The 23,593-nt window shown below is 46.7% G+C and overlaps 1 protein-coding gene across 1 annotated transcript; it reads right to left on the bottom strand.

Annotated features, from left to right (window-relative positions):
* Nucleotides 1-558: 558 nt before the first annotated feature.
* AANAT (aralkylamine N-acetyltransferase) lies at nucleotides 559-23,506 on the bottom strand. Its single transcript, XM_073310593.2, has 5 exons — nucleotides 21,809-23,506; nucleotides 11,402-11,485; nucleotides 5,157-5,434; nucleotides 2,196-2,350; nucleotides 559-864 (listed from the first exon to the last, which is right to left on the bottom strand). Exons 3-5 carry the CDS (start codon nucleotides 5,311-5,313, stop codon nucleotides 559-561), a joined length of 618 nt encoding a protein of 205 aa, XP_073166694.1. The 5' UTR covers nucleotides 5,314-5,434; nucleotides 11,402-11,485; nucleotides 21,809-23,506.
* Between the last annotated feature and the right edge of the window lie 87 nt (nucleotides 23,507-23,593).

Here is a 23,593-nt window from a genome sequence, read left to right as displayed (position 1 = left end):
CACCAGAGACCACCAGAGGTGTCTGCCTCATGTTACTGGCCTTGGAGCATTTGACAAAAAACAAAAACAGGGAATTGCTGAACTGATCCATGCGGTGCTGCTTCTCGAGCAATGTTTTTTTCCCCCCTCTCTAACTGCATAACATGCTCTCAGAGCTTTATTACCCCCACTGCTGCTTTTAAGCCAGGAGCTAAAGGGGAGGCCTCGGGCTAGCCAGAACTGACGTACCCCTGTCCTGGGGAGGTCAAACTCAACCGCTGTAGCCTTACGGAGCCTGCCTGTTGAGCCCTGGCCTGGAGAAGAGGCAGGGGTGCTTACTGTGGTTCTGCTGCCTTTTGCTCTGGGTCTGTAAGCTCGATGGCGGGGTCAGCGCTAGGACCAGTTGAGAGGCAAGTGGGCCGTGCCTGGAGCTACTAGTTAAAAGGCAGCCAGCTGGAACACCAGGCAGGCACAAAAGTCTGCAGTGAGTGCGGCTGCTGTTCATAAGCTGTCTCCCTGTACGCGGGGGCCCGCCCTAACAGCGCCTGAGAAGCGTGGAGGCTGGGGGAAGGCACCATCTCAGCAGCCGCTGTTTCTGCGCATGAAGGCGTGGCCGCACACTGGGTACTGCATCTCGACGAACGCCAGCGAGCCCACGGTGACCTCGCAGGGGCCCTGCACCTTGAAGCCGCACTTCCGGTAGAAGGGGACGAGGAAGTCCTCGCACATGAGCACGGCCCGCCGCACGTAGGGCAGGCAGCGGAGGTACTGCAGGTAGCGCCACATCAGGATGGAGCCCTTGCCCTGCTGGCGGAAGGTGCGGTGCACGGCCAGCGCGTGGATGTGCACGGTGGTGCCACCGGGCCTGTGCAGGGTCAGCGCGTCCTGCCGGGGGAGGGGAGACAGGAAAGCGTGTCAGCTGGCGGTTCGCTCCCGGCCGCAGGGCCCTCTAATTCTGTATCCAGAGCATTCGTTTGACTAGGCTGCCAATGCAATGGGCCAGATCCTCGGCTGGTGTGAATGAGCAGCTTCCATGGGAATAGGCAGACGCACACCAGCTGCGGCTCTCACCTGATCTATTGGAGGTGTTGTCCAAGTACAAAGTGCTTTGCAGACAGTACCCAAAGGCTCATAATACCCCTGCACCCTGAATAGGTGAAGTCATCCCCATTTCAGAGGGGGAAACTGAGGCACAGAACAGTTAGGACCTGATTGTTCAGAGGTGTTGAGCTCCTAGTCCCCACCTCCCCAATCTCCAAATGACTATAATTGGAGCTGTGGCTTCTGAGCCCCTTCCTGAAAATCAGGTCCTACCTGACTTGCCCAGGGTGCCAGAGAGGCAGTGACGCAGCCAGGCACACACCCCCAGAGTCCAGCCTCCTAGTTTCCTGCTCTAACTGATTATACGGTGCTCCCTCCCCTGCAAAGGCTTACAGGGCCCTTTTCAGTTTTAATTACTTATCATTGCGAAGAGTGGGTTTTTTTTAATATTAAACACGTGTTAATACCAAAGCAATAACTCAGTTTTTACTTATTTTTATCCTGTAGCAATTAATACTGCAAGAGATCTCTCTCCAGGAGTGAACTCGCTCTAGGTTGCTTGTAGAAATGGATTAGTTTGTAAAGTGCTTTGCAGAAGAGAGAGGCTGAATCAGCAGGAAGTATATCTGTCCCTAGGAGAACAGCCCTGTTTGTATTGCAGTTAATCATTTGATGGAAGTAACAATATGTTGAGTTTTGGGCTTTCAAGAGAAGCCACACTGTGAATGTGAATGACAGGTGCCAATGGGGAATTTTTTACTTCTCCGTTTCTAGTCCGTAAGGTGGCACTTAGCCAAAGCCCTGTTGCCCCAAGAGTTGTGGATGTCTCTGAAATGGAAAAGCCCTTTTGGCAGATAGGGCTGAACCGTGGCTGCAAAGCTGGAGGGGACTAAAGAATGGAGCCTCCCCTGCCCCTTTGAAATACATATAAAATGGGTGTCTTACAAACTGAACTAATTAGGTGCCTTGAGCAGCCCCCGCTCTCCTTCCCTGCACTTGGGGGCTCAGCTCAGCACCCGGGTCATATGCTCCCTTGGAGTAATCTCCAATAACTACAGTGATGCCTATGCACGTTGGACTCCAGCCTCTTGTCTCAAAGCTCCGTCATCGTTCTCTCCATCCCGAGCATGGAAAGGAAACGGAGACAAGATGCAGTAACAGGAGCTGGTTCTTACCTGGCTGAGTTTTTCCTGGTCCCAAAGGGACCCTATAATGAAAGCCACCAGCCGGCCTTCTTCAAACCAGCCAAGTGACAGCTCAGGGCACAGGTTCAGAAAGTGGCGGATCTCATCCAGGTGAAGGGGGCAGTCGCCCGAAACAGAAATAAATGCTAGAGAAGAATAAAAACAAAGCAATGTCAAGAGGGAACAGCCTCTCGGAACTACACTGCACCCTAGGCTGCGAGAACCTCAGGCTAATTGATGATGGGCTGGGAATTGGAATTTAACAAACATGAGGGGTTTGAACCAGGTACTCGCAGACTCTGGGGAAGTTTGAATCCAGATCTGAACTTTGTGGCTCAAGTCAATCTCTCCTTCCAGGAGGAGAAGCCAGAAAGGACTGGGATTCCCCTTCTCACCCATACATGTTCTGTAAGTTACTGCCTTTTAGGAGTTGGGCACTTCACACATGAGGAAGCAAAGCCCTCGGCTCTCCCAAGCAGGAGATCTGTTCTAGGAACCTGTGCCTGCTCTGTTCTCTGATCAGGACATCTCTGATCCTGGCCACTGCTTTAAGGCTCACTTGTTCGCTGTGCTCTCCCTGTGGGTTTTCTGGGTCATTCTTACAGCATTTAGCACTCCATTTAAAACCAGTCACAGATATTTATATAGTTTCAAAGTTCCTGCTAACTGATTTGGAAAACACTGGTCTTGAAATTTTAAGATTCTCTCTCCAGCTTGGGAAATGATCAATAAAAGGGAAAGCTGGTTAGCAGTAAAAGTAGTCTGGGTGGAATCTACAAAGGGACTTAGACGTTGCAACACTGAACCTCCCAGCACCTAACTTTTAGGCGCCTCGAAAAATCACAGGCACACCCGGCAATCCACACAGTCGAGTTAAGCACCGAGATTCCCGAGATAATGAACAGGGAGAGACCGGCTCCCTAGACTGGGATCCACAAAGCCAGCATGCTCCGAGCGGAGCTGCCTAAGGTAGTCAACAGGTGATTCTGATTAAAGGAGTGTGCGCTAAGCCCCTCTCCTCTAGGACACAGGTGCTCTGCAGCCCCGAGGTAGGTGCCTATCTCTGCTGGCGATCCCTGAACAGCAACAGGGCACCTGCCTTGCCCCATACCAAACAGCTGGAGGTCTCCCACCTCTCGGAGCGCTCTAACCACTGCGCTACAGAATCATTCTCTCTCTCTCTCTCTCTCTCTCTCTCTGGCCCAAGACTGAGAGAATGATTCTGCAGTCCAGTTATACAGTGGGCAGCACCATCATCTCCTCCAGCTGGATTTTGAATGGGACCAGATCTGGGAGGCAACCTCTGAGCATGCCCGCCGGATTGGGCGCCGAATGCCTGTCTTCCCCTGGTTCATGAATTGCTCTGGGGCTTAGGTGGGACATGCCTGGAGGAAGGCAGCAGTGCACATGCTTAGAGGCAGAGACACAGGTGCCTAGGGAACTTCTGCTCTGAAAACATAGGCCCTGAGTGAATTTAGGGAGTTTTGTGCCTCACAGTGGAGCCAAAACTGGGATTTAGGTGCCTAAGTCTTAAGTTTAGGCACCTCAGTATCTGGATCTGAGCCTTTGTGTTTAGGGTTTGAGAACATGGGAAGTGTATATTGCCTTCCGGTAAGAACTGTGGTAGTTGTCTCCCTCTGCTCTGGGCTCCTCCCAGCTTTCATTTCCAGCCTGGTTTTCCATTGCCCTGTATCTTGTGCAGTCATTTACACCTGTGTACAAAAGATCAGAATGGAAGTATTTACATCCACTTTGCTCTCCCTTTGCGCAGGTGTAAATGACATGATGGAAAATCTGATCTTGTTGTCACTAGTGGAAATCCCTCCCTTTTTTTACAGCAGGTGGCAAGTTCTCATTGGTTCTCATACAGGCTTATGCTAGGATGTCTCTTGCCATTGGCCATTGCGACTGTTGCACGGAAATTACTCCCCTTTCTCTAGCAGGTTTGCTGGCATTTCCTTCAAAATTTATCACAAGAGGGAACAAAGGGCCAGACTCAGCCCAGACCCAAGTGGTGATGCGGTTCATGGTTTGCAGGTCTTGCAGACCCAGAGAAATCTCATGAGAAAAACTAGGCTAGATACAAATGCTCTTGGCTCCAATGAGCACTTGATCTGTAACTCTCAGGTTTGAAGATTGAAAAATTGATTCTGACTAATCTGTTTGAATCCCAGCTGGCTTCAGTGTTCAGTGTCTGAAGCACACAGCAAGGAGGGAACACCCCACCTGGAGGAAAAGGGTTATTTGTTCCCAGTGGAAACTGGCCCTTCTGACCCTGCTATGGTGAAAAGCCCTTCCTAGGGCAGGATAAGAGGGCCAAGTGCTTTCTAATGTACCCCAAGGTGTAGGCTGCATTCCTGGCTGCAGGGAGCCTCTCTGGAGAGAAGTGCTGGTATGTGAATAAATGTGACTTCAGCGTGGCTCTGTGGAGTCTAAGCATTTTGCTATTGACTCCAATGGGACCAGGAACAGGCCCTTAAATGGGTTCCACCCTATAACACTAGGCTTCCAGCACACTTAAACCTGCCTCCACCTCTGATTCTCCCTATCCTTGTAGGAAGAGTGGGGAGTGCTGACTGGCTTTATCGGGGGAAGGTGAGTTTTCAAATACCCTCACAAAACAGATTGACTGGGGCTTGTAACAGATCTGACCCTGAAGACGCTGGGTGAGAGGTAAATGGGTTGCTCATTCTCTCTTTCCATTTGTCTCTCCATTGCTACTTGGTTAGCTCTGTAAAGCACTTTGGGCCCCAGCTTCCAAGACAGATGCCATAACAACTCTCAGCTGTTCCTGCCTGGGGTGCTCAGCCCTGGTCCCCTGCAGAAAGAGGGATATTTCCACTTGCATGCCAGCGCCGGGTGCATTTCTGAATTAAGGGCTGGGGCAGTACTGTGGTTTCTTTGATTGAGCAGGACTGAGGCAGATGGCTAGTGGGGAAGGAAGGCTCTTACCTTCTCTCTCAATCTCAAACACGCTGATTGCATCCTCGGGCGTGAGGCTCCGGAACTCGCTGGCGGGAAGCGTGTGGCGGCGTTGGCGTCCGGGCGAGCTCCGTGGAGGCCTCAGGTGAATGGGCTTCAGGAAAGGCAAGGCGCTGATCACGGACATCCTCCTCCTTTATTGCTGGCGTCCTCCGTAAACTTCTCCTCCGTTTGGCCACCGGTGTCGTCAGCGAGTCGCTATTTCAGTAAATCGTCTCCAGCGGGATCAGCCAACCGGCCAAAAATACCTGCCAAGCACATACTGGATTAGGCAACCTCTCTCCCTTGCTATATATGCATGCCGTGCCCTGCGTGAGCCTGCACAACCACCCAGCCTCTCAGTGCAAACGCGCTCAGGTTCTCGGAGGTAATCGCCGCCCCAATGCAAATGCGGGGCCTCCGCTCAGGGCAACGGGGCTCTGGCATGGGACAGGTCACACAAACCAACCCCACCTGCCAGGCAGCTGAAGCGGAGGAACAAAAGCCAGCCACCTGGCGGCTGAGGCTCTGAGCACTAATGACAGAGCGGAGGGACGAGAAATGGCTTTTAGAGCCTGGGGCCCAGCCAGCAGGGTTAAGTGGTGAGACGGGGGGGGGGTTAATGTGCTGACATGAGTGGGAGGGGGCGGGAGGAAGGGAAGGTGGCTCTAAGGTCACCAAAAAGCTGGATCTGGTGACTCAACAAAGCGCTTTTAGGGCCTGATCCTGTCTGGCGCTGAGTCTCTCCTGCTGGGTGTTGAGCACCCGCAACTCACTCTGGTTTGCATTGGAGTTCAACACCTCGCAGGAGACCCTGAGCAGCTTGCAGGATCGGGCCCTTAATGCTGTCAAGCCAATCTTCTGCTTTCTGGGAAGCTCTTATGGTAATCGTGTAATTAACGAGCTGGGCGGGGGGGAGGCTCAGAGCCCAGTTGCTTTTTCCCCTTTTGAGAAGAGGAGGAAGTTGGGGTCAAGGTGTGGGGGAGTGGCCTGCAGAGCGACTGAACTGTGGAGGCACTTTGGGAGAGAACTTGAGGGTTTGGAGAGGGTGTCGCTGAAAGAAGGAACCTCCTTCAGCCCATCAGAAAAGCCCCTTAGCAGGACAGAGCTCCTGCAAGCAGCTTTCTCAGCCTCAGCAGCTACTGGCAGAAAAATTGCCTAGCCGGAGTGTCCATGCCTGGATGAGAAGAGCCACCCCCAAGCAACTGCCTCTTCTGGAAGTGTAGGGCTGGCATTGCCTTCTTTCCTCTTGGGCGCACGCATTCTGATCTCTGCCCTCTCCTGGGCAGGGCTGCTGAGTGCCCTTTTGTGGGGCAGGTTTGCCCACCTGCTTCCAGACTGCCCCCAGCCACTTGTGTGCTCCAGTCTGGGTTAGTTAAGGTGGAGGAAATGCATTTCCTATGGTACAAATAAGCGGCAAATGGAGTGAGTATAAAGGCATGGGCCGAGAATACACTGGGAAGGGAACATTATGCACTGGTACAGGCTGTCTTCTGATTCCCCCGGCCTAGAGGTGACTATGCAATGTGTCCAGCATCTGGCCTGTCCAGTGTCTGTGTTCACAGGCTCCCTGGGTAGATTTGTCAGGAGGACGCGGAGTCCACAAATGACTCCATTAGTGAGGGCAGTTACGGTGCTGGCATTAGGTCTGTGGCTCTCAGTTGCCAGAGAGAAAAGGCTGATAGGAAGCATCAGCTGTTGCTCAGACTCTGGGAGAAATGCTGGAATTTATCTGCAGAAGCTGTTTAGCACTGGCTGTAATGATGCAGCAGCGGCTACAGCGGCTGCCACTGGGATGCACTGCAGGTTAGCAACAAAAGAAAAATCTCCAGCCAATGGTTCCTGTGGCTTCCTGGACTCTCTCTCTCCAAGCTCCTCAGAGGTTGCTCAGCTTTACAGATCTGTTTATCTATCTACACAGATTTCTTTCTCTAGAGATTACTGAGGTTCTCTGGTGTATACACAGTAGACAATCTGGGCCAAATTCAGGGATGAGCCTAAGCTGTTGTGATGTACATCTATTTCTAGCCCTTTCAGCTGATAAATTACACCATCGTAGACTCTGCTATGCTTTCTCTGGCTGTCTCTATGCTCAGAAAAAACAGTGGCTTACAACCAGAGAGCTAACACACACTAGCTAAGATGTTGCAACACCCTAATGTAGGGAGGACAAGTTGTAGTATTTTGAGGTAGCTGGTTGAGGTGAACCTTAGACACATCTTTACTCCTCATCTTTGTTTCCCTGGCTGAGAGTCTAATTTAGATACCAAGGGGTGGAAAGAGAGGAGTGCAGCAGGAAATGCATCTCACTGGAAGGTATATATGGAGGTAGGGGAGGCCATGTAGATATCCTAGATATCGGGCCTGGACTAGTAAATTCCTAGGATGGCTTTACAAGGCAGCTTCAGTGAGAGCAAATGCTATGTGTCTGAGCGAGCTATGCAAGGAATAGTAGAGCAGTGAGTGCCCACCTGGTGGGAGATTAGAAAAGCACAGCACCCCTGGCCGTAGCACCCCAGGTGATGGTGTGGCAGAAACTGCCAGCAGTGTGCTGCTCCACTCAGAGAGGGGAGATTTTGAAAATATGTTTAAGTGACTTTTGTTTCCTTCAGGAGATAAGGCCCTAAACTCAGCCCCTCCAAACTCTGAGGAAGTTGGGAGCTGGCTGCAGACACAGATCTGAACTTTGACACTGGCCCCCAACCCTTTTTATGGGCTTGTAATGTCTCTCCTAGAGGAGACAGGCTTGACTGTGGTGGATACAAAGGGAATTATTTGTTGAGGCTGCTGAACTCAGACCTTGTGATTATCTCTAACTCCCAAGTAACTAAACACAGCCAGTTCTGCCTGACTTATCAGGCAGGTCTACCCTATATGGCCCAACCAAATCCCTAGCTTGGAATAGCCCCAAACTTGGGGGTGGGGAGAGAGAGAGAGATCAAACCAAATCAATAAACTTATTTGTCAGATGGTACACTAGACACAAGTGTGCAGAAAGTTTGTGCAAATATCTGATAAATCATTTCTCCCGCAGGCAGAGATCATAGGTAACATTTCCCGAGAGCTGACCCTGTGTAATGCACTTTTATGCATTCTGAATCATTTGCCAGCTGAATATTATAACGGATTGCTACAACCCCAGTGATAAATATGAGACCAGGACACGAACTATTATTGTTCAACAGGTGCTGGCCTTCCCTTTCAGTTATAAGCTGGCAACAAGCTAATAGGATTTGCAGAAATAACAAAACAAAAGCGCTGCCAGCAGCCACAGTGCATCAGAACTAGGACTGCATGGTGGTATTAGCCCAGCGCTGCTATTTTCTCTAGTTATGGTGAATTGCTATATTTGCTATGCGGGGCCTGAGGGGTCTGTGGTGGTTTTATGCAATGCCTCCACAAATGTGCCAGCATCTGAGCTCTGGAAGCAAACTATGACGACGTGACATTCGTGCGTGTGCAGTGAGTGTGCTTTGCAGAGCGAAAGGGGAACTGGAGGAAAGAGATTAGGACATTAACTCTTAGATCCCGGAGGTCTTTTTAGACCTGACAGGAGACTGCTGGGTGGAAGCCTACAGTGATACCCCGACCACTCTGACTGCTGTGGACAAAGGGTGAAATCCAGGCTCTACAGAAATCAATGGCAAAACTCCCATTTTTATGGGAGGGGCCAGAATTCCACCCTCTGAATTTAATGTAAGAGAACTGCAAAAATGTTCATGTGCCACTGTCCTTTTTCTAATAGTCAGAACAATTTAACCCTTGACTCAGGCAATGTCTCTTCTCCAAGCACCTCAGATCTTTTAACTGTGCTCGTTTAAGCCAGGTGCCATCAGGTTTTATTTTAAAAATTCTTTAAAAAATCATTTTATTCCAATATTCACCTGATTCGCATTTTATTTATTATTGTCCTGATCAGCTATATTGGTGAGAGTTATTTTCTGTGAATAACTGCAGCTAGTTATTTAATGCCTCTGTTGTGCATGTCTTTAGGAGTTATTTCTATTCATTAAGATCTGAGTGTAATAAGGACTGTGAGCCTCTTTGTGCTAATTTAATTCACTCCAAAGATAATTTTACAAATGGATATTTCATGTTCCTTTGATGGATGGATCATAGACTAAGGGTGAAATATAGCAATGGCCAAACTACTAGGAGAGTAGTAATGTCTATGGTTTTAATAGTAGTTGTAAGATTTACTATTGAATCTTATGGAGTCAATCGTACTGCTGATTGGATTAACCATTTATGGTGATTAATGGTCCACTCAGATATACCCCAGAGGATGCAATAAGAGTTCCTTTAGACTGAAATATGCACACCAATGGCTTCATCCTGTGAGGTGCTGAGCTCCTGTAGCAGGTTCTCAGCGCAACCCCAGATCAAGCCCTAGAAAAATATTTAAGTAAATATATAAGGCTAGATTCTCATCCCCTTACTCACAGTGAGTAACACCTTATTCCGTGAGCAGTCCCGTTGACATCAATGGGATTTTTTGAAGAACAGGGAACTACTTAACGTGATTAAGGGTTTCAAAATATGGCCCAACAAATCATTAATATTGTATTGGGCCAATTTTGCAGCAGTCATAGGGACTATGGATGTGGGAATTCACTCCCTGTTAATCTCTCTCAATATCTGTGTCATGCTAAATTAATTTGTCAGTTATTGGTTTGATCATGCAAGGAACCACTCCATCAGAAATCTTTCCAGCTGTTCTTTGCCCAATACAGTAGAACCTCAGAGTTACAAACCCTTAAGGAATGAATGTTGTTCGTAACTCTGAAATGTTCGTAATGCCGAAAAAAAGTTCAGCTTGTTCTTTCAAAAGTTTACAACCGAACATTGACTTAATACAGCTTTGAAACTTTACTATGCAGGAGAAAAATGTGGATTTTTAACCATCTTAATTTAAATGAAACAAGAACAGAAGCAGTTTTCTTACTTTGTCAAATCTTTTTTTAACTTTTTCCCTTTATTTTTTTAGTAGTTTGTTTAACACAGTACTGTGTTTGTGGTTTTTAGGGGGTTATTTTGGTCTCTGCGGCTGCCTGATTGTGTACTTCCGGTTCCAAACAAGGTGTGTGGCTGACCAGTCAGTTGATAACTCTGGTATACATAACTCTGAGGTTCTACTGTACCATATAAAGACAGTATCACTAATGTTAGGATGTCTGAGCTGGAGACCTTTATACACAAGGGGTAGGATTTTTCAAAACCACCTAAGGGATTTGGACACTCAATTTTCAATAGAAATTAATGGGAATTTGGCATCTAAATCTGCCAGGCAGCTTTGGAAAGCCCACCCAAGATCACTACCGGGGACCATTTAGGGCAAAAGTCAGTGATACTGAGGAAAGGCTGCCCTTTTTTTGTTTTCCCTTTCATTCTCTGGTTTGAAATGACATTTTTTTGTTTTGAAATGTAAGTTAATTAGTGTAAATGGCTTTTGATAATTTCAAAATGTTTTGACCATTTTTAATTTTAAAAGTGAACATTTCCATTTTTTTTTAAGGACTTCCAGTTTGCTAACATTTTCACGAGTTTGATTTCTTAAAATTCAGGCTGGGAAAATTTGTCCATCTCAAATTTTCAAGGGATGGGGACACCATTTTCCACCCAGTTCTATCATTATCCCATTTCAACCTTGGGGAAACTGAGGCACACAGCGGTGAAGTGACTTGCCCAAGAACGAACATGTAAATGTTATATCTCTCCCTTACATTCATGTGCTGAAGGAATTTAAATGTTCATATAGTTCATGGAGATGCATGTGCTCATGTGTAAACAGACCAGTATGTTCATAATACACATTGACAGGCAACTCAAACCAAGGTTTACTTTATTGTGTACATCTATTTGGATTGGGATTTGAATGCTCGGACCTTTTAGAAACCTTGAGGGTTTGTTTGCATCACAAACCACAATTTTAGGTCTGAAAATTCTTCCTGCAGTAAAGCCCTGTCTATTCCCAGATCTAAAATGTGGGGTTTTCACTGCAGAGACTCATCACTCTCCGATTTTAAAAGAATGTGGGGGGGGGGAGGAGGAATATGGTGGGATCCACATTCTAATCAATGCCTATGCAAGCAAATTTTAATTTAGCAAAGCTCCATGCTCTAGAAGGCAATGCACCAAGTGCAATTATATGGAGAGTAGTATGGCCTCTTTAAAGGCTGCTTTCCACTCTAGAAAATCAGTACCACACATATTACAGTAGAAATGCAGACAATTACCTGTATGCGTGTGTGGAATAAGATTTCTTGTAAGCACTCCAAAAGTTGTTCCTCTGGATGGCGTGGTCTGGTCTTGCAGTCTTCCTGCCAGAGGAGGAAACAGACAGCAGTGAATTTTGACTTGCCTACTGCTTTTATTCTGCTGTGACTTACAAAGCTTTTGCTTATATATTTGTTATTTATAGAACACGTGATGAAATTGTAAGTAGTTTATTAACCCTGATGAGTCACAGAGAAAGGTGAGAGGCTTTAAGGTGACATGCCAGCAAAAGCATCCTCTGAGGCTTTTCTTTCCTGGTGTGATTGTCTGCAGAGGGATAAAGCATTTTAGCTGATTGCTAGATACTCAGTGCTGCTTGCATGTCTCAAGTATCCAGGTAGATAGAGCCAATGACTAGATCCATAGCTAGAAAATATGAAATAATACATCAATATGTAATACAATTAGGGTCTGATCTAGATTCATTTGAAGTCACTTTACAATTATTTAAACAGGCTTTGCACCCTTAAGTGAGCTCAATTCAGCCATGGTGAAAGCGGATGTAACTTTATTTCTTTTTGTGCAGCTGCACCCACTTACATCACCAACTGGGGCTGAATTTAACCTAGTGTGTTTAAGAAAAGTAGTGTTCTCTGCAGAGTTTTTAGCCATTAGTCCATCACTGTGTTTTGGCTGTAGGCAAATAGAAGTGGAAAAGCTTATCAATCCCCAGCAAAGCAAGAAATAGACTAGTGTGACTTACAAAATGAAATACAGGGAGTCCGAGTTTACTCACTTACGTGAAAAGATAACACTATTGAAGCCATGGCAGTCATGCTGGTGTAAAACCAGCATGAGAGAGATCAGGAAAGTAGAACCATGAACATGTTATCAGGCTTGGATTGTGAAAAGAGAAGCATCAGGAATTTACTAGCACTTGGGGGCAGGAGGGTTATTTTCAGACTAAAACTACTTATTAGTCTGCAAGATGCTTTACAAAACACAGAGAGAAACAGCCAGATGTGGCTCTCAACACTGGTGTCAACCTGGAGTAACTCGAATGATGTCAATAGAGTTACAATGATGTAAAATTTGTGGAATCAGACTTAAGGTTTCTGCCCTAAGGAGCTTACAATTTAAGGAGCAAGGCTGTAGTGAGATTTATTGCATGGGTAAAGCCGTCAGGATTTTGCCCTCCTAGAAGCAATACAAGATATAGAAAATATTTCAGACACAAGGTAGTATAAAGGAAGATACCAGCAAGGAGATCAGCAACAACTTATGGGCCAGATCCTGTTTGGAATTAGTTGATGTAAAAGTGAAGTGACTCCATTAAAGTCAATAGTGTAACACTAATGTAAAACAGGAGTAACAGAGAGCAGAACCTGGCTCCATATGTGCCTAAAGAAAAGCTGGAGGAGGTCAGGATGTGTTTAACTTCCAAGTCTCAACCAAAGTGACCCCCAGCATAAACCGTTTTTCTTCTTTTAGTATTTTTGATAGAATCCAAACAGAAATGCAACCGAACCAGTAGAAAACAAAACTTTCAGCAAATAGCACTAAAAATAATCAACCTACCCCCATTACAACCAAACAGAACAGGGCATGTTGGAATGTGGTTAAAGCTATCCTGCTTTCCATGGTATGGAGACAATTTGTATTTACCAGGGTATTTTGAACCAGTCCCTTTCTCCTTGTCGCTGTCTAGCAGCTGTGGAGGGGTCAAAAACTCTATTAGAATTGGAGCACTGGAAATGTACAGAGATTTACATATTTAGCAGCTCCCACAGCATCTTCAAAGGGCCCAGAGCTGTCATTTTTTGCATCTGTCTGCAACCATCCTTTGTCCATTGGTCTAGCCACTTAGCCAGCTGGCAGTTTTGTTTATAATTTGGGGTTGTGGGGGAGAAAGAGAGAATTACGTCACTTTCATTTTCATCACTTTGGAATTAACTGACCTATAAATTCAGCCTCCAGTCTCCAAGGGGTCTCATCTGCCATAATGATCTATGCAACTTTCTTCCCTTTTCTGTTGTAATGCATTATGATTATGACACCCATGAGGATTTAAGCAGCTTTTAAGAGTTGCAGTGTAACAGTAGCTTCCCGTAACAGGGCAGATCTGCCAGCGAGAGGGGTTCTGATGATGTAACATTTCTACCTTGCATTTCATTGGCCAGCGTGTTATTACTTTATAACCTGCGCAGATATAGAGAGTCTAGTTGGAATGAACCAACTATCCAGCTTTCCTGCTTGTGTAATTGAATTTAGCACCTATTAAAGCTGTGGGCTAAATTCTCTGCTGGTGTAAACTGATGCACTAGCATTGCTGTCAATGATGTGCCAGTTTATGCCAGTGGGGAATTTGCTCTGATTGTTTTTCTAACTCTCCTCCAGACTTTTAATGACCATTTCTCCAAAACACAGCATGGGGCTGTATCACTTGATTGCTTGTGGAAACTTAGAGACTAACAAATTTATTTGAGCATAAGCTTTTGTGAGCTACAGCTTACTTCATCGGGTGCATCCGATGAAGTGAGCTGTAGCTCACAAAAGCGTATGCTCAAATAAATGTTAGTCTCTAAGGTGCCACGCGTTCTCCTTTTCACAGCTGCTACTCTGAAACTTGATTGCTTGTTACGGCAGTAAATTCACAGCAGCACACCATGTTTGGCGTGCATTCAATGCATTTAAAGATTTCCTAGGATTGCTGCTTAGTAGTTGAAGAGGCTGCCCTGTGCCTTTAAGCTTTTTTTCTTGGCAGCACAATTGAAGCAGTCAAAGTATTTGATGCAGGAAAGTCAGAATTTCATTGGTCCGTATCTTTGGAGTCCAATTTGCTTAGTTGGATTCCACTTTCCAGAAGTTGCTTTCCTGCAGGCAAAAAGGGGGAGGTATGCACCCCATAAATCATTGTGCAGGGCACAGCTGAAGATCAGCCTAGGGAAGGGTCCAAATAGGGTTGTCAGTCCCTGTCTCCATTATTCTGGCTCAGCCTATGGGGTGGGGTTGGGGGCTCAGTTCTGGGTCTTACAACTAAACTTTCAAGATGTTTTTAAGTATTTCTTCTGGCTTGGAAATCCCTCCCTACCTCTTCCCTCTCTTTCAGTGGCCTGATTCACCATCTAATGCTCCAGGGTGAATTCCTAAGGAAGCCAACCCTAGTGGGGCAAGGGCAACTCAGTGACTGGGCTTTGCACCATTGTGCAGCAGACTCCTAGGTCTGAGTGGTAGTCCCTTGCTCTCTGCATAGGCAGAGACTGAGCTCTGTCCTGACCTAGGGTCAGTGAAAGGGTGGTATCGATGAACCAGAGAGAAGCCTATCCTGTCATCATTAACTGATCCAATGATGGTCATGATTCAGGGACAAGGGTCCAAAAATCAGGGGACAGTTTTGTCCATTTCTGCCTAAACTAAGCAAGGGAAGCAGCTTCACCACAAACCAATATCCAGTCCAGCTATCCTTCTTTGCAGGGCCCCAGTGAACTGGACTGAAAGCCTCTATTCTCTTCTCCCCAGACACTGACCGATTAGCTTCATTAGCTTTTCTCTCCCAGGCCAGAGTAGTTGAACTAGGTCATAGTGAACTCAAGGTCCAATCCAGGTAGTTAAGGAAGAGCGAGGTTGCTGCAGGCTGTAGAGGAACCCCTGGAGAGAAAGTAGAGAAGCGTTTCCAGCAGAGCTGGGCCATAAACCAAAACTCTGAATCTGAGCCCCCAAAACTTCAGGACAGTTTGGTTCTAAGTTGGAACTTTGGGACACGGACTTGGCTCTAATTATTACTGGGTCATCCTGCATCTTATACAAGCACAGCAGGTCACCTGCAGACAGTGCATGGGCCCAGTGTCAATGCACTTACTATTCTGAGTGAGCTGGATGCTGTAAGGAGGCAGATGAACTGGTACAGAGCACCACCTACTGGGGAAGCTAAATTCACCAGCAGGATTAAAACAAGTGACTATCCACAGTGATCCTATTTCCAGGGGTTTGTTTTATAAACTTTTCATCAGGCGTGCACACAAAAGTGTGTGTTTAAATCTATCCCTGGCCATGCATGAAGTAATACCCAACTGGGGAGACTTGGCTTTTACCGGTTTCAGAGTAGCAGCCGTGTTAGTCTGTATCTGCAAAAAGAAAAGGAGGACTTGTGGCACCTTAGAGACTAACAAATTTATTTGAGCATAAGCTTTCGTGAGCTACAGCTCACTTCATCGGATGCATAGAATGGAACGTATAGTAAGAAGAGAGAGAGAGATAGATATACAGAGAAGGTGGAAGTTGCCATACAAACTGTAGGAGGCTAATTTTACAGTGAATGTAGTCAGTGACTCAGGCTGGTAGGAGGTATCTGGCTGCAAGGGTATCAGTCTGAGTCTTTGAAACAAGCAAAGCATGAGCAGTGAAGTAAATGCAGCCTAACCCTACATCCCTCAACCAAGGCTCTCCGGGCCTTCAACCCTGACCCCCCAGGGTCGCTCTAACAGTAAGAGGAGAAATCTGTTCCATTGTCCACTCCGTCTTGGAGCGTTCTGCTGAACCTGCCAACCTTGGTACTAATGGTTTTCATACATAACATAGTGTGTAGTTCTGCTCACCTCATAGTAGTTCTGTCCTCAGCTACAGATCTCGAACCAGAGTCATAAGCGCCTGCTAAGCCAGTGCTTGTGAGTTGTGATGACTATGAGCCCATCAGTGCAGGAGGCATGGAGATGTTTATAATTTGCTTATATAGGCCAAAATCCTCCCCTCTCTTCCACTTTCACATCTGCTTTGCAGCAGGAGTTGGACAGAAAACACCACCAGGCAGTGCAGCATGAGCATGCCACAGAGTACAGGTCCATGCAGGTTCCTGGTGCAGTGGTCCTTGGGGATGGAGCCTGGGCTCTATGTAGCAGTAGAGTCTCCAGTTCATCCTCCTCCTACGGAGACTTCTCCAGCCATTAGGATGGAGTAGGGCTGCCGAGCAACTCTGTCCCCATTCTGCAACCTGGCACGGGACCCTTGTCATGTCCAGAATGTCACCATGGTGAGTCCAGCTACTCAGGCTGGTGCTGGGAAGACAATTTGGGCCATGGCCATGCACAGTGCTTTACAGGCATGGACCACAACAAAGTCCTTGCACCAAAGAGCTTCACGTTTGTATGTAGGCCTGTCTCTACTTCTATGAAGCCAATGAAAGTTGAACCACTTACTTCAATAGGAGCAAAATCAGACCCTAAACTACACCTGTGACCATCAAATACAGTGAACTGGTCCTGGCTGGGATGCTCTCTGAGGTGGCAATTTGAAGTTAAATGCCTGTCATCCTTACTGACAGGTTTCAGAGTAACAGCCGTGTTAGTCTGTATTCGCAAAAAGAAAAGGAGTACTTGTGGCACCTTAGAGACTAACCAATTTATTAGAGCATAAGCTTTCGTGAGCTACAGCTCACTTCATCGGATGCATATCGTGGAAACTGCAGCAGACTTTATATATACACAGAGAATATGAACCAATACCTCCTCCCACCCCACTGTCCTGCTGGTAATAGCTTATCACTTTAGATAAGCTATTAGCTATTACCAGCAGGACAGTGGGGTGGGAGGAGGTATTGGTTCATATTCTCTGTGTATATATAAAGTCTGCTGCAGTTTCCACGATATGCATCCGATGAAGTGAGCTGTAGCTCACGAAAGCTTATGCTCTAATAAATTGGTTAGTCTCTAAGGTGCCACAAGTACTCCTTTTCTTTTTGTGTCATCCTTACTGTAAGTGTGGATCCCTGTCCTCTGACATTTTCTTAAAATGCAGGCAATGGAACATCCAGGCAGGCAGATAATGTGACCTGTTATCTCTGATCGCTATTTATCCTACCACATTTTCCTGTATTGCTATAGGTGGCCATTGTAAATAGTTACAATGAACTGTCAATTTACACTGAATAGTCACAAGATGGCACAAGAGTGTTTCTTATGGTACAGATGATATCCATATAAGTTGCTCAGCAAGAGAAATAAGGAACAAAATCATTGCAAACATAAATTGGCTTTTCATTGCCTACTAATTATGCTCTTCATATAAGGCTACCCTGCCTTCAGAGTCCATTGTAAACTTCTTCTGTGAAATGCATACGTTGCTGTAACACAGAGAGAGAGAGAGAGAGAGAGAGAGAGAGACTGGTTCCCATGAACAGCCTTATAGAGGGAGGCCTGGGCTTTGTACACAGCCATTAATTTGACCTGCGGAACCAACACACGCAGTAATACTGTACTAAGTCTGGGTCAGATTCTCTACTGGTGCAAACTGAAGCAGATCCACTGAAGTCAGTTTACACCAGCAATATGCCAATTTACACCAACGGGAATCTGATCCACTCTTCCTAAGGGTAAATAAACCTCACATTTACTTAACTCTGTGTAACTATCTGCATTTCTAATGCACTCATCAGCGTAGTATCCAGGCTCCAGAAATATGAAGCCTGTCTTGATTTTACATGTCACCTTCGTGCAGAGGCCAACGATGGTGATAGCTTATATTCAAGGATCCAACAGCACTTTACAAACATTAGTCAACCACACCTTGATACCACCCCCATTGCATTAGGTAAGTATTTTAATAGAGGTGGGCGTGTTGAGCCACAACGAGGTTCTGGCCACATTTTCTAAAATGGCTACTGATTTCAAGGTGTCTCCATGTTTTAATGCCTACCTTTACATGCTTCGTTTTCAGAAATGCTGAGTGATCACAACTCCAGCTGAGGTATGTGGGCGCTGCAGGTCCTCAGCTGTTCTGAAAATTGGGCCTGAAGCAAATGTCTTAATGTGGGCACCTACAAAAGTGACACGCCTAAAATCAGTGGCCATTTTTTTACCACCTTGGTCTGACTTACCCAAGATTCTCTAGTAAATCATTGGCCGAGATAGGAATTGAGCCCAGGAGTCCTAATGCCTGATCTATTAGTGGGACACCCTTCTTGCACTGGTCTAGGACCAAGGAGGCCATTCAGCTGCACGGCATCTTTGAAGCAGCTCAAACATTGGACTATAGAATCACAAAGCAAAGGGGAGCTGCTCTTTACTGCCATGAGAAGTTCAATTCCAAATAAGAGCACCTCAGAGGCACACTTAAAAGTACAGTGCAGAAATCTGCATAGCCCTCAACTGCTATGTACATAAGTAAATTGTCCTGATTTGGTCCCTTTAAAATGCACATCTTGTTACTCGGGTTAGTTGCATAATTTGATTACTTGACTCAAATGGCTATTTGCAAGCTGAAGTCTGAAATCTGCTCTCCAGAATGTAATCGCTCAGCATAAGGGCAGAATCCAAACAGACACAAGATTTACGGCCATTCATTATTTTTTGTGTAATACAACCCTCAGTCTGTGCAGTAAATGGAAGCTGGGAAGTGTCACTGGGGTGGATAAAACGTCACAACATGAAAACCTTCGCTGCAATGGCAAGACTAATGTAAGCACAAGCTGGAGTGCAAACCCCTAACTAGGGGAGCAAGCGAGCATTTTTCACTCGTTAAAGGGCCTCATCCTGCTTCCTTTGACATCAAAGGCAAAGCCCCTGCTAATTTCAAAGGGAGCAGGATTGTCTCATAATTGTTCCATCTATGTGCCCATCAAGGGATGGCAAGAGGTCATGCTCAGGTGATGACCGCACTGTATATACAAGCCAGCAATACACTCCACTCCAATCCCTTTCCCACCCCTATCGCAATGGATTGATCTAGATGGGGCACTGTCAGCTCAAAGTGAGAGGCTTGGGAAATGTTAAAATGCTACATTCCTTCACGTTAGGGGACAGAAATTAGGCTCGAGTTTGGGGCCAGCAGAACTGTACATGGCACGGGACCTGAGGGGAAGTGGCTTTCCACCTTTGCAGCGCCCTGATTTTGAGACAGGTGGGGATCGTTTTGTCCCCAGGCATAAACTAGAGCAGACCAAAAGTAGGGGTTATTATTGTGACTGTTATTATCTATTTGTTATTATCTGTTATTGGAGCACTTAAAAGACAAAGCCAGTCCCTGCCTCAGAAGGCTTACCTTACAGCCTGCAGCCCATGTCCCCAGGGGCCATGCTGGCCCAGAGGGTGGAACTGCCTGTTTTGCAGGCCTACCCAAATATTCTAAAGCCACATTGGCAAGTGGAAACCTGTGCACCTTCCACAGTTAGGCCATTAAAATCCTTTATAGGACCTACTTAGTAGCGATTCCAATGAGCTCAGACATTGAATCCAAATATTGAACTCATTTACACACAATAATAAGACTTCTAAGAGCCATGAAACAACATAATGCTTCCCTATTGACTGGGGAGCTTCTGACCACCTATTAATGGCACATGAAAGCTCCAGAGGGCCCTGGACTCACACAGAGCTATTCTATTCTTTTCTTTTCTATTCTATTCTATTCTATTCTATTCTATGCTATGCAGGGTCTTACTGTAGTATGTACAGCATTAAGCAATGTTACTAACATCTCCCACATATTTTTTCTCAACCTCTCTTCAGGGAGAGAAGTGTGTACAATGGAGAGTTTTGGTTTGGAATTTATTGACTTACTATATGTTGCTATATGTTTATGTTAGAGAAGTCAAGGTCAAAGAAACTGGCCTGGCACTTGAAGCAGAAGATGGTGAGGTTTGGGATGGCCCTTAGTCCCTGAGGGGAGTTAATTCCACAGACTTCGGCCGGCCGATGAAAATGCTCTGTCTCCTGCACAGACGAGTTGAAACTAGGTGTAGGGAGTGCCATTGTGCCAGAGAAACAACCACAGTCTTCATCCCAGAGCTGTCGGCAAACTTTTAGGTACCCTGAACCCAGCCCACTGAGCACCTGGAAGTTAAGAGCCTGATCTAATCTCCTTTACAGTCAATGGAAAGACTCCCATTAGGCAGTGGAATTGTGGATAAGAGGGAGGAGACCTAGTTCTCATCCCAGCTCTGCTACCACTATCTAATCTCTCTATACCTCCCACCTTTTATCTACCTTGTCTAATTAGATAGTAAGCTCTGGCGGGAGGGGCTGTCTCTCACTATGGTGCTGGGTTTGTACAGCACCTAGTACATTGAGGCCTGGATCGCAGCTGTAGCCTCTAAATTCCAATGTAATACAAATAATAGATAATAATTACATTGGTTTTCTTTGCCTTGTTTCTGCAGGATCTGAGCAACCTCCCAGGCCATACGCCACTAGGAGGCTGCGTGGTGGAGAGGTTAGCTAGAGCTGGGGCTAATGTACAGAACATGGCTTTCTGGGAGAACCCCAAGAGCTGGGCTGGGGGTGGGAAGGGTGGCTCTAAGAGCAAATTTAACATACATTCGCAGAAAAAAATAAAACCTGTAGCTGCTTCTCACACCCACTCCTCAAAACAGAGCTCCCAACACCCGCCCTGCTCACAAACACCAGCCCTTGTCAATCCCCTTTCTCCCCCAAACCCAGATAAACTTCACAGTGCTGCTGAGGGTCAACAGATGTGGGATACTGCAGCTCAATGTACAGAGTAAATTCCAAAGGTGAGGGCTCCTCCTGGGGAGCTCCCGCAGTTAACTTGTGTCTGATCCGGCTTGCCCACCTCCATTAGCGCATCAGTGGCAGTAATGCTCATGGAGAGAGGCAGGCTCTCAAGCAGGAAAGTCCCAAGCTGTTTAGTGCTTGATAGCTCAAACATAACCTGTAAAGCTGCTCCCAGAGAGACCCAGAGTCAGTCACGCATGTCCTAGAGTACTGCTGTCAGGAGCTCACAGCGATTTGGAGCAGAGTAGCTATCGTCCAGCAGGCCAAGCCCAAGAGTTGGGCGCACCAGAGGCACAACACACCAGCCAGCCACAGATCACAAGGAAGCCTGCTTAGTGGAGCAGATGGGGCACTGACTCTACAACGGTATGCAGAGAGGGGGGGGCGAGAAGAGGAAAAGGATTGTAGAGCCAGGTTTCAGAGTAACAGCCGTGTTAGGCTGTATTTGCAAAAAGAAAAGGAGGACTTGTGGCACCTTAGAGACTAACCAATTTATTTGAGCATAAGCTTTCGTGAGCTACAGCTCACTTCATCGGATGCATACTGTGGAAAGTACAGAAGACGTTTTTATACACACAAACCATGAAAAAATGGGTGGTTATCACTACAAAAGGTTTTCTCTCCCCCCACCCCACTCTCCTGCTGGTAATAGCTTATGTAAAGTGATCACTCTCCTTACAATGTGTGTGATAATCAAGGTGGGCCATTTCCAGCACAAATCCAGGTTTTCTTCCCCCCCACCACCACACACACAAACCCTCTCCATAAACCCACTCTCCTGTTGCTAATAGCTTATCTAAAGTGATGACTCTCCTTACAATGTGTATGATAATCAAGGTGGGCCATTTCCAGCACAAATCCAGGGTTTAACAAGAACATCTTGGGGGGGGAGCGGGGTAGGAAAAACAAGGGGAAATAGGTTACCTTGCATAATGACTTAGCCACTCCCAGTCTCCATTCAAGCCTAAGTTAATTGTATCCAATTTGCAAATGAATTCCAATTCAGCAGTCTCTCGCTAGAGTCTGGATTTGAAGTTTTTCTGTTGTAATATCGCAACTTTCATGTCTGTAATCGCGTGACCAGAGAGATTGAAGTGTTCTCCGACTGGTTTATGAATAATTCTTGACGTCTGATTTGTGTCCATTTATTCTTTTACGTAGAGACTGTCCAGTTTGACCAATGTACATGGCAGAGGGACATTGCTGTCACATGATGGCATATATCACATTGGTAGATGTGCAGGTGAACGAGCCTCTGATAGTGTGGCTGATGTTATTAGGCCCTGTGATGGTGTCCCCTGAATAGATATGTGGGCACAGTTGGCAACGGGCTTTGTTGCAAGGATAGGTTCCTGGGTTAGTGGTTCTGTTGTGGTATGTGGTTGCTGGTGAGTATTCGCTTCAGGTTGGGGGGCTGTCTGTATGCAAGGACTGGCCTGTCTCCCAAGATTTGTGAGAGTGTTGGGTCATCCTTCAGGATAGGTTGTAGATTCTTGATAATGCGTTGGAGGGGTTTTAGTTGGGGGCTGAAGATTGTAGAGCCCTGACTGATCCCACCTCCCCTGCTGTCGGTAGGCTGGGAATCAGCAGAGGTAGGGAAGCTGCACATCAGGAGGTCAGGCCGATAGTGGAGAAGGATGGATAGGGTGCCCAGAGGAGCTCTTTGCATAGTGGTGGGCCAGCAGCAAGAAGCGGCTAGTCTCATAGGTAGGAGACCACAGTATGCTGGTACACGGCAGGACTCACCAGGAAAGGGGGCTAGAAAGGTGAGCGGGGCGGAGGACATAGATACACCTACCTGCCCATGTCTCATATTCCCATCCTATTTCCTTTCTGGTTTTGTGTTGCCAGTCTTTTTTATTTCCTTTTCCATTCAGTGTCATATATATACAGATGGAACATCAACATCTGAGTCTGTACAGCCTTACAATCGGGCTGCAAGGTGATGCCACAGATACCAAGGGACCAAAGCGGCAGGATAAAAAGACCCAGAGCTGCTCCCTTGACAACTTAGCTGAGGCCCTTTTCCTGCTTGAAACAAAATCTTAAGAACACTGAATTAGGGAAAGCAAAAAAATGCCTCTGAAGCCAATAGGTATAAGTGCTGCTTCCCTGAGGAGCTGTGGGGCAAGGAGAGGAGGAAATGGGCACTTTGCAGTAGACCCTAAAGCTAGAGTCACTCAGTTTCACTGGAATGCATTTAAACTTTGTGTGCTGGGTGCCTTGGCCTCTGGAAACTAGATGATGATCAGCATGGTTTTGAGGCCTTGCTCATGGGGTTGGTGACTAAGAGGCCTGGGTTCTAGTCCTGCCTCTGCCACTGACTTGCTGTGTCACCTTAGACAAGTTGCTTCAGGCCTTTGCTTCCCTTCCTGCCCTTTGCCTGTCTTTCAGAGGGTGAACTCTTTCAGGCCAGGCACGGTCTCTCACCCCGGGTACACACAGCACCTAGCACAAGGGGGCTTCAGTCTTGGTTGGGGCCTCTAGAGATAATTGTTAATAATTAATCCCCGGGAAGGCGGAGGAGAGGCTTAATTAGCTGTTTGGACTATCCGAAGCAGCAGCACCGTCATCTATCTTCCTTCCTCTCCTCTTCTTCCCGCTCTTTCCCTTCACTCCTCCCGGCTCCTACCCTTTTCCTTTCCCGCTCCATCCCCTTTCCTCTGTCCCCCGGCTCCCGTCCCCTTTCTCCTCGCCCCTTATTTCTCC

The sequence above is a fragment of the Lepidochelys kempii genome, chromosome 14, assembly GCF_965140285.1.
Source record: "Lepidochelys kempii isolate rLepKem1 chromosome 14, rLepKem1.hap1, whole genome shotgun sequence".
In the NCBI taxonomy this organism is placed as follows: domain Eukaryota; kingdom Metazoa; phylum Chordata; order Testudines; family Cheloniidae; genus Lepidochelys; species Lepidochelys kempii.
This window is presented reverse-complemented; position numbering and strand designations above follow the sequence as displayed.